General features: G+C 40.2%; 1 protein-coding gene across 2 annotated transcripts; it reads right to left on the bottom strand.

The window, feature by feature from the left end:
* Window positions 1-8,963: 8,963 nt before the first annotated feature.
* hsd17b3 (hydroxysteroid (17-beta) dehydrogenase 3) lies at window positions 8,964-17,065 on the bottom strand. Of its 2 annotated transcripts, none has more exons than XM_030104883.1 (11): window positions 16,856-17,065; window positions 12,479-12,525; window positions 12,159-12,234; window positions 11,973-12,080; window positions 11,766-11,833; window positions 11,453-11,497; window positions 11,088-11,140; window positions 10,911-10,992; window positions 10,774-10,839; window positions 10,520-10,669; window positions 8,964-10,373 (listed from the first exon to the last, which is right to left on the bottom strand). In XM_030104883.1, the coding sequence occupies exons 1-11, from the start codon at window positions 17,004-17,006 to the stop codon at window positions 10,221-10,223; spliced, it is 999 nt and encodes a 332-aa protein (XP_029960743.1). In that variant the 5' UTR covers window positions 17,007-17,065; the 3' UTR covers window positions 8,964-10,220. The 2 variants fall into 2 exon arrangements, with proteins under 2 accessions (XP_029960743.1, XP_029960744.1); XM_030104884.1 differs by having other exon boundaries at window positions 8,965-10,373; window positions 11,106-11,140.
* Between the last annotated feature and the right edge of the window lie 166 nt (window positions 17,066-17,231).

Raw genomic sequence — 17,231 nt, 5'->3', positions numbered from 1 at the left:
TTTTTTTATGAATAGTGGAAAGTCAGCATCATCATTGCCCCCCTAAGGTGAGGTTCAGTGTGCATCTTTGACAGAGAAAACTATTCTCTGTTAAGTGTTGGCCATTATCGTTACGGGATACCATGAGTGCCACCCAGAAGCAGCGCAGCCCGCTGCAGGGATGTCAATTAAAACCTCTTAGTGGCTGTTACGTCTCAGTCACTCTGCAGGCCTCGCTGTGTCCCCCTCCCCAGGAGAGTGTGCACATACTGTGGACGCTGTGGTTTCCCTGCACTGTAATCTGAACTGTCTGCGGCTCCACTTCAGTTTCGCCTCCAAGGCCCTTCAGAGTGGAATCTGCTGCGCCATTAGTGAAATAACAATAAGCAGTGGAAGGAAGGGGGGCCGGGGTGCTTCACACCCTTCTAACCACCCATTCTTTCATATTTTTTTTTGCTGGATCCCAACAGTGTAGCCCAGCTGTCGAGGGAAACAGAGACTTCAGTGATTGGGCTTACAGGATGGGGCTGATACTTACCACCTTTTGTCTTGCTGAATGTTGTCACCTCCTTTTCACTGGGATGAAAACCTTCAAATTCATCGGTTTTATTGCAGACTCAAATAAAATCTGCCTCTAAACCGATTTAATTCATATTTAAGTTGACCTATATATAAGTTTAGTAGGAGCTGCCACCATGCAGTGTCTGGGGAGCTGGAGGGAGTTGAGGGTCTTGCTCAGGGACACACAGTTGTAACCGAACAGCTGTGGGATCACTGATGAGAGCATCCCATCACAGGCCTTGTTCTATAACCTCTAGACCATCACTGCCCTTTTAGGCTATTTCACAAGCTGTCCACTTTAAAGATGATCTTATTAAAACCTGCGTATTTTAGTTTCTTCAAAATAATTTATCCTTAAAGGGATACTTCAACATTTTGGCAAATTGGCCCATTGGCCCATTTAGCGCAATTCCTTAGTCATTTCGAACAGCATACTTACTTTTTTGTGAGGACGAGCTGTTGTTTATTCAGAGGCGAGTCGGGGAAGGTTTTCGGGATGGACACAATGGAAGTGAATGGTATTTTTGTTCCCCCTCGTCAAACTCATCAAATACACAATCCAACAACCCCAAAACACTTTGGTGGACACTTTATAATCCGCACATTCACTACGCTGTGAAATATTAATGCAAAATTGCGAGATTGAGTTGTTTATGCTAAGATTGCTAAGACGGAACTACTTACTAAACATGGCGTCTGGGCGTAGTGATTTCAAAAGAAAAAGTAGTTCCCAGTATTTGCTTCAGTGTCGTAACGTGGTGTTCCACAGCTTAGTGAATGTGTGGATTATAACGTGTCCACCAACGTGTTTTGGGGTTGTTGGATTTTGTATTTGATGAGTTTGACGAGGGGGAACAAAAATGCCATCCACTTCCATTGTGTCCATCCCGAAAACCTTCCCCGACTTGCCTCTGAAAAAACAACAGCTCGCCCTCACAAAAAAAGTAAGTATGCTGTTCGAAATGACTAAGGAATTGTGCTAAATGGGCCAATTTGCCAAAATGTTGAAGTATCCCTTTAAAATCTGTGTTTCAATCAATGTTTTATTTTTTTTAAAGGTTGACTCATGTGACTTTTATTGTTTAGAAGTGTGGCTTTGCTGTGGCAGATATTTATATAACTTTGCGTTTAGCAACCATTTTATTAGGTATATCTGTTCAAATACTCCTCAGTGCAAATAGGCACTACGTCAATGACATCACAGTAACTCATTGTATTTGAGCATGTAGCTCCTGAAGTTCAGTCCAAGGATGAATGAATGAGGGTTGAGTTCAGTGACTTTGAACATAGCATGGCTATTGATGCCTGACTGGCTGGTCTGAGTATTTGAGTAACTGCTGCTTTACTGAGGTTTTCATGCACAACCATCTCTAGAGTTTACAGAGGTCAGAGAAGAATGGTCCAACTTGTTTGAGATGATAAACGCAACATTAAGTCACTTCACACAATCAAGGCATGCAGAAAACCACCCCTGACCACAGGACAGGTGGAACCCTAGAGCTGATGGGCTGCAGTGGAAGATCGTAGTTTAATCTGGTAGCACCATCTTTATCACCTGATTGCTACTTTCACCAGAAGAAAGAGCCATGACACAAAGCTTAAATCAGGTCAGACATGACATTTTTCACTGATGTGATCCCCAGTCACCAGATCTCAGTCCAATAAAGCATTTTCTGAAGTAGTCTAACGGGACATTCACATCATAGATCTAAACCTCTTGACTTTCTACCAGTAAGTAGATCTGAGCTTAAAAAAATGCAAAAACCTTACTAACAATCCCCCACTCATAGCTTCAGTGCAGGATTAAACCTAAGTCCGTCCCTTTTGTGAGTTCACGAACATGTGCTGAAAGCCGCAGCTGTGTTTGACCTCCTTCAGCTGCTGCACTGAAGTAAATAAAAACCGCTCTGTTTAAGTGTTGTGTTTCATTTAGCAGAAATGAGAAAGTGCTGATAGCCATCAATAAACAGGGGAAAGGGCGACGTGTCTCAACAGCACGGGCCGGGCGGTAAATAGAGGCAGTGTGAGCGCTTGCTTCTGGGTGGTAAATCCTGTTTGTAGACATGTGCAGGACCAAGGCCGCACATCTGTCACACCTGTTCAAATCGTAGACAGGAGGATAACAAGCTTCATTCTCTTACTGAACTTTAAACATTCAAACATGTTCACCTTCTCTTTCATCCACAGTTGAGATGTCTTTTCTGAGTGGTTAGAGCCTGATCGAGGTTAGTAGACCTGACTCTCATCTTTTTTCGAACAAATACTGCACAGTTCTTCCCAGAATCTGAACTCAGAAGCACAATCTCAATGTTTGACAGTCAGTCAATGTAAATACGCTATAACAATCTAGATTTTGTTTGTCGTTATTGTAGTTCTGAATCCAAACGTTTGAGTAGACTGTGTATGCAATTACAAATGTTAACCTCTCCTAACACGATGGGCCATAGTTTACTTTTAACTGGATGCAATCAACGTGTTACTGAAAGCTTCCTCGCCATATTTCCCCTTTCTTTGGGACATGTGCTATGCATCTGAATTCTGCTCCATGTTGAAATGTTTTAAAAGCCTTTAACTCTGCTTGAAATGGCTTCAAAAAAAACAGAAGTATTAGATAGTGTTGAATCAAGAAAAGTATTTTGAGTTGTAATTGATTCAAGAAATGAACATATTTATAAAAACCTTTACAGCCCGTTCGCCTTTGCTCTGTTCATAATAGTGGAAATTTCTGGTTTACATTTTCAACTCTGCTGTCTGCATGATGCACGGTGGAGTTTTCTCGATACATGCCACCCTATTAAGTTTACGTTGCGTCCATGTTGGGCCCTCAGCAATTCATTTATAAGAAAGGCATGCTCTTTTGGTTTAGTTAACAACTTACATGTCACCAGCATCTCAAAGAAATGGTCGATAACAAAATATTTATCTTGATTTCACTTCACACATTTTAGAATTTGGTTTCCTTTTTAAGCTGCCAGTGCAATGCTTTGCAGTATTCCTGTGCTGACATGCCGCCAAGGATGTGCTTTTGCTCAGTCTTAGCTCTCCTCTCAGTTTTTCTATTACTAAGTGTCAAGGGCAAAGCAAGGCGTCTGTTTATATCTCCTGCCACTATTACCTGGGTGTCTGAGTCTGCTACATGCCGGACAGTCAGCCAAAGTAGCTAATGAGCAGCTGTGGGCCTGCAGGTTTATTTGTACAAGCCACACTGTGACACCCACTTTGATTTGATATTGTAAAAAGCTGCAAATGAGTGTTGACCGATGTTGACCTGGGCCTCCAGTCACCTTTGGATCAGGTTTCCACACTCTCACTCTGTGGTGACTCAAGAGGGTCTGCAAACTGTCACTAGGTTGCAACAAGCTCTTGCACAAATGTAGAAATCAAAATGTATTTTTCCACAATAGTCAGTATCTCTGGCAAAGTAACAGGTGTACATCTTATCTCTTTTAATTCCTCAAATTCCTCTCGTCTGTTCAAAAGGAATTGATTATGAGATGCCTCGACTTACTTCATTTTTGGATTCTTACACCTTAAAACACCTCTAGTGCTCACCTCACCTCCAGTGCATGACTTCAGTGTCATGCTACCAGCTTTTCATTGAACACAGTCACATCATCTACTGACGTTTTTCTGCTTATTTTCACTCCAACAAAGCTGATATTGTAATGTGTGTGTAAATAAGAATAAGTCCATGTGAGGTGTGGTGATGAAATATCAACAGCTTCTGAAATCCCGGGGTCGGTAAGGATGCTCAACTTTAACTTTTGGCATTAACTCGCGAGCAACTCATGACACTTATAGAATGAGCACAGTTACAGTTGCCAAAGTCTCTGCATTCTCTTTACTCATGACTTTTGTCATGGAGCTGCTGTCTCTCGCCGTTCTGTGTTCACCAACTTACACCATCTAATAACAAAACTGAAGAAGTCTGCACGTATTCCACTTCTTATAAACTCCTATAATCTGATTCATTGAAACTGTGTGCATGTGGTTTAATCTAAACCATTAATCATTCACCCCACTCGCTGTCATCAGCTCCTTATTCTGATATTTATATTATTCTAGCAGCTTTTTAACTGTGACCTGCATGTTTTAACCCAGCCAGGAGAGCAGGCGAAGCTATCGCCTCTCATTAAATCATTTGAAGTGATCTGGATTCATCTGGGATCCTTCCACTGTCAAACAAATAACGCTTTGACAGCTCAACAAGTGAAATTTAGTTTTGTGTATTTCTCTTCAGAGCACCTAGAATCATATTATGGAACAATATAATGAAAATGTAATTGACTAAGTTATTAAAACTGAAATATAAATGAAAACACTGATAACAGGATACATAATTTAAATAAAATGAGAATTTTTCTGGGGTTGGGGGGGGGTGACTCAGCAAACAAACAACTGCATTGAAGGAGTACAGAGTCCTGTTGTTGTTACCGTAACAAGCAGAGGAGGTCTCCAAATGTGAAAAGGAAGAACTTCCCCCCCATTCATTAGGAAATTACACACCATTTGCCCCTCATTCCTATCCAGTTACCCAGGCAACTGTTAGCTGTAATTTGGGTTAATTCACTGCTCCTGGGCCCTTCCGTTCCCCATTGTGCCCCATCATAAAAGAGATATAACACAGATGCACTCACACAGTGGTACAAACCGAGGCCCTCATACTGTGACTAAAACAGACTAATACCTATTTAGTTTGCTCATCATCGAGATCACTGGGAATGGACAATGTGAGTGAATATCAATGGCTTGAGGTGAAGAGGAGGTGATACAGTAATCTCAAATTGCTTTATTCACACCGCGTGTGGAGCTCCAGAAAAAAAAAAAAGTCGGGCTGACTCTCAGTGGTAGTTGTTGGAGATACCATGTCAAATGTTGTCCAAGTTACTGAAAATTAAAAACTTTAAGAGTGCTACTTGAGAAATAAGCACTTTTCTTCTTTCGTGTTATGACACATTTGCTTAGCAGTCAGGCTGAGTTACATCAGATGCTCTATAATCTGGATGTCAACATTTGTGGAAAGAAACAGATTTATGAACTAATGATAATGAGTTGAAACAGAAAATAACAGTTGAGATAAATTACAGACATGCCAACACCTGCAGACAGCTCTCACAAAGCTAAGCTGCAGGAGTTTAGTGAAATAGAAACAGATAAGACTGGCTGAAGCAGGATAGGGACAACCTGTTGACAACCGTGCAAACCCTCTGAAGCTTTAGTATTTTTAATTGCATTCCTAGTTATGTAACGGTGATCAGTCACTACTGTGTGTCTGCAAAGCGCTGTGGCATTACAGCGGTCCGTGATTTTGTAACACGTTATTCCCAACAGTAAGACGTTACTCCTCCGCGATTCCTTCCTGTTGAAGAGTGAAAGGGGTTTTGAGGGAGGTCAAATCTTTGGCTCCTTCCAGAACAAAAGGAATGGAAAATTGTGTGTTTTCCCAAGGGGTAAATATTGAGAGAGTAAAGATATAAATGCACGGAAGGACTGGCTTTTCTGAGCTGCCTGGGTCTCTGTTGCACTGCCAAGGGCCCGTGCGTCACTTGATCCATTGTTTAGTGTAGCGAGGTCTCGGTAAGCAAGCGGCTGCCTCCCTGCTCCAGCTGCAGCCTCTCCACTGTTTATGTTTGCAGGGCCCTTTGCCTTGAAGTGAGGCTATACAAGCAAAGCCTGGCCATATGTGAGCACTGGGCCATCAGAGGAGTCACTGGCCTTTTCTTTTTCAACCCATCCATCTCCTCAAAACTTCATTTTCCCCCCCCCCCCTCCTTCCTCTTTTTCCCTGCCCTTCCATTCTGTCTCTTCCCTCTTCCTCCCTCTTGTTTGCTTTTCCTTGCTGACAGTCCGGCACATCCCTGACAGCCTGCTCTTTTCGAGGAGATGAAGGGTTGGAATTATCGTCTTGAGTTTCAAAGACCTCGGTCCTGAACGGGAGAGAAGTGGTAGGTATCATTACTGCTGTGAGAAATAATTACCCCGAAAACTTCTCCATGAGACCGAGTTCTCGGAGACAACGTGGAAGACAGACGGTGGTAATTATGTCACAGAAATATTTCAGCTGGTGTAAATACTGAAATATCTGTGCCGGTGTGTCAGACTGAGGAGCAGGTTATATTCACAAAATGGAAAACATTCAGAGAGTAGAAGCATGGACTCAAATACACCGCGAGCATAACTTTCCAGTAAATGTTTTATTAATTCCGCACCTGAAATATTTCAATCACAAGCCCATCAAGCGATTTCAATAGAGAGGATTATTCTTTAGAATCAGACCTTGGATTATTTTCACGAGGATAAATCTAAAGGATCTTCTGTGTCAAACCGGAATTATCCAACCTGGAAATATTCTGTTGAGGTAAGTTTAATGCATGAATGTGTGTCTGAAGGTTAGTGGTGCCGGCCGCGGCTCCTGGGTGGGCTGCGGCGGCCATGTGCTTGTCTTGGATCATCTGTGGACCCTTCTGTTTACTGAAACAACAAGCGTGCCGCGTCCAGGGAGGAGAGAGGAGTCACACAGGGCGCATCCTCAAAGGCAGTACCTCTTCCCCTTCTTCCTCTCTCTCCAACGCACACACACTCACACACGCACACACACCATCAGTGGGAAGAAAACGTCCTTGCAGTTCTGACCACCCATGTGAGCCGTGGTCATCTACTGAAATGAAAACAATGACTTTCTATCGACCCTTTTCTTTAATGAATCTCTCATCTGCTCAAGACTTTGGACATGCCGAAGCTGACTTCACTTAATATTTGCTCTAAAATATGATCCCATTGATGGTAAAGCCATCATTCTGTGAGCTCTCCCACACTGATGGTCTGTGAAGAAAGCGAATTGCAGGATTTTGGCAAACTCTAACCTACTATTATGAGAGTAGCTCTAAAGACTTATCAACTGTGCGAACCACACATGAGGCCAGACGGGCTTTAAAAGGGTGAAATTCTAAGGTGCTGTAAATATGTTGGCACCACTAAATTGCACATTACCTGAGGTGAGGAAAGTCCCTTCTCAAGAGGAACTGAGGTAAACAACTTCTGATTTCAGCTGCGAGAGACACACTCAGACTGTGGCTTTGAAGAAGGTGCAACTATAACATCACAGGTAACACACACTACGGAAATCCCCAGTGGTTGAGAGAAGTGTCATTAAATCCAATTAAGCTGCTAATTCAATTCCAATTAACCATTTCATGCTTACTTTTCTGCAAGCTTGTGAAGAAGTGATTTCCCCCCCTTTTTTTTTTGACCTGTAAAGCTCATACAGCATGCAATAAACAGCAGCGTGAAACAGAGGTACAGTAATGTCAATCATACATCATGTTGCCAATACCACAAGGGAGTGTTTTAGGGTATAAAGATGAGGAGGGAGTCCTGGAAGACCTCTCCGCATCATAGAGTCTGCTTAAATTGAACAAAGAGACAGGATGTTCTCATAATCACAGAGAAGGCAAAACTTTTATTTGTTTAACTTAATGATGAAACAGAAGAATATAGGAAGATGAAATACGACACAAATAATTCCCCTGCTGATCCTGGTTTGAATGAAAGAGCGGTCATACTGCTAATGTTATTATTTCTGCTTTTCCCTTTTGGATTGTGGCGATTGATTAAAACAATACTGTTTGAGAGGGCTGTTAGTTTGTAACATTTGACCAGTGTTGCTTAAAATCTTTTGCAAAACTCTGTGTGGCATTGAATGTGTTTTGGCTGCTGGTGCTTCATTTGAAGGCATCATGAAGTCTGTTCTTGTTGCGCCCTCTAGTGGCCACATTCAATCCCTCATGGTCACCCTCGGACAAAAGCATCTACCGTACACACAGGGTGCCATCACCACGCTTTCAGCAAATAAAGTAGAAATCTGCAAATTATTTTTCTACCCTTAACTGGACAAGTAAGTACAGCAATTTGTTCATTTATTTCAGTCCTGTAATTGTATGTTATCGGCAGTCACAGAACACACAATGAATATTTGTGCTAATTATTGGTTGTTGCATGTGATTTGTGAAAAGCTTGAGAAAGTTTAGCGTTTCGTTTTTACACTTTAGATAATAAGAGACACTCAGTTACGAAGAGGTTGCCACTGCGGGTCCCTGAGCATGGCAGAAACAGTCTGCCACTGCTTCACCTTTGGTTTGCACTGAAATATAGTTTATAATTTTAATTGTTTCCATTATATCAGTTTTGAAATTATACTATAAAAAAAAAAAAAAAACCAAAACATTATTTTTCTCTTGTTCCTTTTTAACTTGATTTCTTCATGTAAAAGTAAGGAAATAAAAGTGGGAAAAGGCTTCCTCTTGACCCACAGACTTGTCCTGCTGTTGCCCCTCATGAAGCTCTCCGGCGCCCTCTGGTGAATAACTACATCCAAGCGTTTTGTAAAACACTGCTTGAGGATGAAAAAGTTACATTTTTTTTCAAATATTTTAATGATTCCCCTACAAACGATTTAATTGCATGGTGCCTCAACTCTAATACTGATTAACAGAGCATATTAATATAAAACCACTAGTGGTGAAAACAGTAATTTAATGTATTCAGACAATTTAAAACATAACAGTTCTTGTAAGTCTGTGTTTGCTTACCAGTTACTTGGTTTTTATTATGATGCCGGAGCATGAGAAAAATCTACCACACAGGTAGTAAGTCTGGCCTTGTCATCATCTTAACCTTCATTTAATTTCTTCAAAATCAGATCTTCAGGTATTGAAGATTTGATTGCACTTGCCATTTCTTGAAACATGTTTGTCTTGGAGACTCTAAAAGAACAAATTCAACTTGAGAAGTTATTCAAGATAATTTGCTGTTTATTTTTATTCGAGGAAGACTTATTCATCACCTTGTGCAAACTGTCAGAACAGAGATGGATCACTGAAACCCGGGGTCAATCTGACCCCTCTCTCTCTCCCTCTCTCTCTCTCTCTCTCTCTCTCTCTCTCTCTCTCTCTCTCTCTCTTTTCCCCGTTTCCTTTCCCCCCCACTATCTCTCATGGGGAGGATCATTCATCACAGTTGTCCAAACACCCTGGTCACCCTGTGATTAGTGGCTCTTCTAGGTCAGACGTCTCGATACGTACTCCTTCAAACAGTTGTGTGGATCTGCCTCTGCATGGATGCAGATGAGGGAGCATTAGTGTCTTAAACACTACTTCATTCAGTTTGCAGCAGGCTGTCATAAATAGGTGTTTGTTGTCATCTCATTTCTCATAAACCAGGTAGAAGTTCATCGCTTCATCAACCAAGTGCATGTTTTAGTAAATTTGCAGAACTGAACATGGTATTTATTTAGTGCAGTACATCTTGCCTTTAAATGAAGTGATTGTCTAAACATCTGTCAAATGCTTCTTTTAAGACAATGAAGTGCTGATTTGGTGGAGTTGGTGAAGAAATGGTCAAGCTGGTTTCACACCCCAAAAAAAGGCACGAAAACACAGTTTTAACACAGTTTTGGCCAAACTTAAACTCCAAGCAAAATAAGGTTTGCCATTGGCCCATGGGATGTTTGCACACATTGCTACAAAGGCTCCAAACTTTGGAATATTTTATATATAGTACATGCTTATTTTCACAGTAATGTGTTCTCATCTTACAACAATAATCACTTGTATGATTATTAAGTTTGTCCAGAGGCACATATTTAGGTCAAATGTCCTCACACTGGTGTATCTCATTACTTCTTAGAGATACGTTTGGTTTTCCAAAGCTGCTGTTGATCTGGAGCTTTTCGGTGGCTGTGATTTCTTCAGTTGGTTCTTGATGTAGGATTGTAAGCTGTGTAGCACACACTCAGCATAGAAGATCTTAAGAGGAATATGCTGCAGTATCCAACCCTACACACACACACACACACACACACACACACACACACACACACACACACACACACACACACACACACACACACACACACACACAATTAGTCTATTGCAATACTGACTCTTTTTTTTCTTGTTATTCTTGCACTCGTAGGTCTCACCAGAATGCTGTGGCAGATACTGCCGTTTGTTCTGTCTCCTGCTCGAATGTACTGCAGAGAGGATTTGACAAAGTTTTCCGCTGACAGAGTCACGATGTTCGTCTTTTGGTAAGATACCATTCGAGTGGAGACCCCAAATGGAGCAACAGCCTGAATACACAAAAAGAACAAAGAGAAAGAAAAAAATAATTTCTGATATATGGATATTTTAAAAATTGTGTTTTTGTTTTGTTTTTTTCAAATAATCAAAGTACCTGAATTATAATTCCCTTATCTTTGTATTCAGCTTGTAGGCCTTGAGAAACTCTTTCCACAAATATCTGCAGGAACACAGATGAAAGTGTGAGCAATCTTATGACAGCACTGGTGTGATCCGAGGAAGTGTCCTTACCTTAGATGCAGCATAAAGGCTGTAATAGGGAAAAGGGACAGTTGCAATTCCAGAGGAAATATTCACAATCAGCCCCTTTCCCCTGTGGGACAAAGAAACAAATCCAAAGTGTAACCATGGCCCAACTTTCAGTGTTGCATCAAATAATTGTACCACTTTATACTTTATTTTCAGTACAAAGAAATTGTCGTGCACCTCTTCTCCATGCCTGGGAGGATTATTTTACACATCTGAAAAAAAGGAAAAGAAAGTAAGACAAATTGGAGAGTGATGCAAGAGCCTCTTGATTCTTGAGTTTGCTCAAAACTGAAATTTGGATTTTAGATTTATTCCATTCAGTAGATAAAATACCCTGTTTTTTTTTCTTCTTCTAAAAAAAAGACAGCCCATCAGCATTAATTACTTTTAGAATACAATTTGACATTTTTTTTCCTTTGGTCAACTTTCCTGCGACTTTCATGAAAACCAAAGACCTGCAGAATTTCTCTCAGTTTCATAACAAAACTTTTCGAATCAAGATAATAACATCCATCATGTCTTACCTTCGCCATCGTTTTCACATTACAGTTGATCACCTTTGTAATCATCTGAAATGATACATAACATATCCAATGTAATCTCTTGTTTCAGTTTAATTGAAAAAGGAAGCGTGATGTCTTGAAGCATGCAGTGTGTAAAACTTGGTTATTATAATACAGTCCTGGATCAGCACCAATAATACATCAAGGACCAAAGGCACAATTATAACAAGTAGAGCTTTATTTCAAACAAGTAATCAAAGGCGGAGAAAAAACATTCGAGAATATCAATATTTTCTTATACACTGTAGCTATAAGCTGCTGAAGAATCACTGACCTGGTCCAAGTTTTCACATTCAAGATATCTGGATGGCACAACACCCGGCAGCACACCCACATTATTGACTGTGGCAGAATGAAGAAGTATAGTTTCAGAAGGATGAATGAAATTAGTCGATCCAACCATTATATTTACAGTAGTCTTTTTTCATATCGTTGGAAGGTTTTCATGCATAAATATTACAAAAGAGGAAAAATGTCTGACCTAAAATACCAATGTCCAGGTCTTTAAGCTGATCTTCAATTTCACTGAAGACGTTTTCGTTTATGAAGTCTGTTGTTATCACTTTCACAGTTTGGTCTGTAGCTTCACCTGGAACAAAGAGGATCATATTATTTTCTATTAAAAGCCACATGTTTGAAAAGGAGACAAGAAAATAAGCACGTTTACCTATTTCTTTGGCGACCAGGTCCAGTCTTTCTCTTGTCCTGCTCATGATAACCACATTCATTCCTCTTTCTGCCAGCTGAGAAGGAACACAAAGCAGGAGAGGAGGAAACATAAATGTGAGGGAACTACATATATAAACACTTTAGAGGATGAAATTGTACTTTTTACCTGCGACAGCTTGACAATAGTCATAATGTAATCACAAAAACATGCATCAGTCTGACTGAACCTAATGCTTATTCACAGGTTCACCATCTAACTTCAGCCTGTCAGCTATTGCAATAGCACTACCAGTTTACCAGAGCTTATCAGACACTTACTGCAAATGCATACGCTCTCCCGATGCCCTCTGAAGCTCCAGTCACCACTGAAACAAGGACACAAGAAGAGGACTTCAAAAAAATGAAAGCTCCCACAGCTTGTCTTGCTGTCCTGCGGTTTCCATCCTCAACAGTAGGGGCTCTGTAACCCAGATCTGCGTAACCTCCTCCTCCCATGTCACGCAGACCCCAAGGATGTGTTTGACTTTGTTCACGCTGCTGTATACCCAACCCATTCTGTTCTCACTGGCTGTTCTAAAACAGCATGTCCTCCTGTTCTGATAAAAAGTCTTCTGAGAACAGACAGTGACTGCTTGTTTAATGCTCTCTGCTCTCCTCTTTACCTCCCACCTCCACTGCGAGGATCAGACTCTCTTTTACTGTTCTTAACTGTGAAGTCAGGAGCATCCACAGCTAACTGTGCGTTTCAAGATCAAGTCAAGCAAACACAACTTTTCAACAAGGCGCACCGGCTTTAGGTGCCGTTTGCGCTGAGATCTGAGACTTTAAAGAAACTGCTGAAGTGCTTGCAAGAATTTTGCCTCTTTTTATTTATTTTTGTTTTTTAAATGAGAAAGCGAGCAGCTGTTGAGAGAAGTGTACCCCAGGGGATCTCCAGACTTTTTCAATAAAAGGAGCCATTACTGTCTCACTCTAAAACAGAGTAAGATTTATCTTCATCTTAAAAATAATGATAAAATATCTTGGAATATGTACACATTAAAACTCTGTTTTCCTCTTCAGCATTTTTTCTGTTTTTTTTTTTTGTTTTTTTTTTTTTTAATTTGAGGAGCTGAACTGGAAACACTCACATTAAAATCTTCCACATGACATCAAAGATAATGGCACACATATTGTAGTTGACTCAGTCCCGAGACTCTGTTTGTCACACAGAGCTTCAATATAAGAGTTTTTTTTTTTTCAAAATAATAAATCTTCTGTATTGATATTCATATCAAAGTTAAATAAAACAGAGAATAAATCTTTATTTGATAATATGTGAAAGCTTAGGGAGCTGCTCCAGAGAGGCTCAAAGCTCCGATTTAAATCATGTGAAAACAAATTCACATCTCCAGAAGTTTTGAGGATTATTGCATGACCCACGAAGAGAATTGGTTTGAAGCAGCGTGATTTATTTGTGGTTTCATATTTGCAAATTGTTCTTGCCCTCTGCTGACCAAAGATTTAATGGGGAAAGTTATTTCAATAAAATGCTGAAGCAAAGACATTTGATTATTTGCACAATACCACGATGTCCCATCTCCAATGTTGCCAGTGTTCTGATGCACAATAAATTAAACTAGAAACCACTCAGAGAGCGCAGAAAAATAGATTCGAAGTGCTCAGAAGAAACTCTTTTAAACTCTTTGCTTTCGGTGAACTTGTTAAACCGCCTAGTTTATAACTCTGTGACGAGCTTCTGGGACTAATGAGGCTTAGCAGTCACTTTTGAAGTCGCAGTGATTCAACATCACGCTAAAAGTATGCATATTTGAAGACTGCGTCGCTGGTTTTTTTCTTATTCAGAGAAAAGTTAAGTACATGTTAAGTACAATAAGCACAGGACATAATCTTGGCCATTTTTCTCAATCTGCTGAGATCGGCCCAACTATCAGCAGCTCAGGTTCTAACACTGACTAACAGTAATTTAGTTTTCTTTCCTTCTTGGTTAGAAAAAGGGCACACAAAGGCTGTCAGCAACTGAAATGGTTGGAAAGAAAACATTTTGGAGATGGTTTTGGCTGCAACCTACTGGTGTCTTTGTTCAAGAATTACAGCAACACGGCTTGTCTCGTTCATATTTGTCATTATTTTTGTTGAGACAAAGTTTCCTAGCAGATTTTATGTTAAAATAGTTTTGCAATGTTTGGTTATGTAATGGCGGCTTTGTTTTGGGGACACACTTGGTGGAATACGCCGACCAGTAATCTGCGTTCACACCAATCTTTTTTCAAATGGATTTCAGTTTGACATTTTTCATTATGCAAATTACTCCTGTGAACTGAAATGACCTGTGGAGGCCCTTTGAAAGAGAACCTCGGGGTAAAAAGAAAGATACAGAGGGGAAAGATACAATGATTTAGAATTACCAGTTCTCAGAATTGCATTAGGTAAAGCTATACTGCAACAAAACACTATTTTTAAACTACTATATCAGAAAATGAGACTTTGTTTTATGTAATTTTGGTACACATGGATTTTGTTGTCATCATCAGGATTTTAGGGCAAAGGCCTGCTCTGTAGTCAGAAAAAAATAATGAAGTCCTCTGAAGTCAACATTGTACTGTCGATATTTGATTTATCTACTGTCAACCGAGTAACAGTGCATTGTTTTTCAAGAAGTTTGGCCAAAGTTACCTCAAATTAAGACGAGAGCACTGTCAAGAGAACTTCCCCTACCTCAAAAAAGAGAACTAAAAAGCTCAAAATTTGATTTCTCATAAAATAAAAATGGTAATGAAAATGAATTTTTAGTAATTCATTATTGCAGTGATTCAACAAATTGCCCAAAACATTCCTGAGAAGTTTTAGTCTGTTGCAACACGGCAGCTTTGCCAGCTGCTTGGCAGGACATCCATGATGAGAATCTCATATTTAAGCACAGAGATCTTCGGGGAAGATAAAGCTGCGTCTGCCTTCGGGCTAAGAAAACATGATTTTGATATGCAATATAAAAAAAAAAAAAAAACTAACACAATAAGACATTTTATATAAGTGTCCATTTGAAGGTGTGTTTGTGGAAGTTGGTGGGTCCACCTGTATTTGGATACTCCATCATTTTTCTTTTCAAATCAGAAACTGAATTGATGATTCATTGCCTCTTTTAGAAGCAATCTGAGAGGATGACAAACCAAACCTCACTGCCTTGCAGATTTGGAATGTTTAAATCAGCAATGGTCTTCTGCATGACTCGGCTGTTTGAGTTTCTCGCACATTTCCACCCAGTCTCACCTTTCCCCTCAATCCAACACACAATTATATGGAAATCTTATTAAAAAAAAAAAGAAAAATAAGATAAATATTTTGCCGAAATTTTCAGCCGTTGGTCTCTATCGCAGCAAAACAGCTCATAACTCACTGCACAGAAACAATATGCTGTCCATGTATACACTTGCGTTTAATACGATTGTTTACAATCGGCTTGAAAAAACACCCATGTAAACTGGGCCAATGACGCATTAAAGTTTCTTTGAGGTTGCCTGAATTTTCACTAATTTCAGATTCTTTTTACTACTCTAAACATTCTCAGGTATTCATGCGCAGTTGACCCATGCAACATACTCAGAATTTAAGGTGCTTGATACTGAGACAGATCGTATCTAATGGGAACCTCAAACCCGAGCAAAGGTGTTTTTGATTTGTAAAGAGAGAAATGAAAGCAGCAGGATGGGGTTCATGCAGCCCAGAACATGCCGTTCTGATGTTTTTTCCTCTTTGCCAGACTGCAATGAAAGTGGAAAGAAAAGACAGATCAGCCCAGTATTATGTGTTTGTCATGAGGCTTCTTTTAGCTCTGTGGGAGACTGAATAACCTCTTTCGAAGAGGCCAAAAGAGATCTCTCAAGTTGATGAGACTGCTGTGGGGCCGGCAGGGGAATGTTGCAAGGGGACTTTCGGAGAGGCTGATTGAGAACACTTGTCTGTCTTTAAGTTTAACTGACGCTACACTCAGGTTTTGAGGGCTTTTGAATGTTCGACTAGCCGCAGCAGGTGGAGCTCATAGCAGTGTCCAGTTGACAGTCAATGTTTTCCTTTGTAAGATAAGTGTGTTACTTGTGTTGAACCTGTTTTTCTTTCAGTGCTTTTCTTTTCCGGTCACACCGGTTTACTTTACTGCTTATTACTATAACTAAGCATGACAACAGCAGATAATTTGTTAATGGAGCCACGCTTTGTCATGATCATGTAAGAAATGCTTCCTCTTGCCTGTTTCTCCATATAAATGGGTCCAATGGGAAAATCTGAACTTGAATAGCTAGAACAAGTACAAGCTTGTAAAACTGTCTTAGCTTGAAACCAGTCTGAACTGGAAACTCTCCTTTTAATCTTGCAGTTTTATAGCCTAATTTCTTTTATTAATCAGTTGAGTTTATTTTAACTGCTGACTTTGCCTGCACAGGCACATTTGGATGTGTACACTTAAAGTCATTCAGCTATTTAAAATGTGTAAATACACAGAGGCTTTATTGATTACTACAATTAGAATCTAAACAGACCAAATGCAATCCCTTTCTTCAAAGCCATAGCACTCATCAGCCAGAGTTTGAACACACACACACACACACACACACACACACACACACACACACACACACACACACACACACACACACACACACACACACACATACACACACACACACACGCACTGCTTACCTGCCCACTCTCCCATAGAGGTGAAGAAGGATTTTGATAGAGGAAACCACAGTTTTGGGAAAAGGATTCTGCTAAAAAGCACCAATTTCACCACATGGTAGAGAACAACAACCGCACCAAGAGAGATGAAAAATATTTCCATCAAATCCATGATTCCTTGACACAGCAAACTCAATCTGAAGTCACTATGTACTGTAAGAGAAACTTTTTAGCCTGGTGTTACAAGATTGAAGAGAAAAAAAAACAGTGCCAGAGGACACTCCCATTTTGAGAACAAGCACAGTCTTTCCTTTCTCTCTCTCTCTCTCTCTCTCTCTCTCTCTCTCTCTCTCTCTCTCTCTCTCTCTCTCTCACACACACACACACAAATACAAAC

The sequence above is a fragment of the Salarias fasciatus genome, chromosome 12, assembly GCF_902148845.1.
Source record: "Salarias fasciatus chromosome 12, fSalaFa1.1, whole genome shotgun sequence".
In the NCBI taxonomy this organism is placed as follows: domain Eukaryota; kingdom Metazoa; phylum Chordata; class Actinopteri; order Blenniiformes; family Blenniidae; genus Salarias; species Salarias fasciatus.
This window is presented reverse-complemented; position numbering and strand designations above follow the sequence as displayed.

Bases quoted from the DNA above. Each gene is read 5' to 3' on its own strand.
- hsd17b3 (XM_030104883.1), bottom strand. From the start codon at position 17,006: ATGGATTTGATGGAAATATTTTTCATCTCTCTTGGTGCGGTTGTTGTT. The intron at 12,081-12,158 runs GTAAACGTGCTT...TCTTTGTTCCAG, and splicing joins CCTGGTCGCCAAAGAAATAG to GTGAAGCTACAGACCAAACT. The intron at 11,834-11,972 runs GTCAGACATTTT...ATTCTGCCACAG, and splicing joins CCTGGACATTGGTATTTTAG to TCAATAATGTGGGTGTGCTG.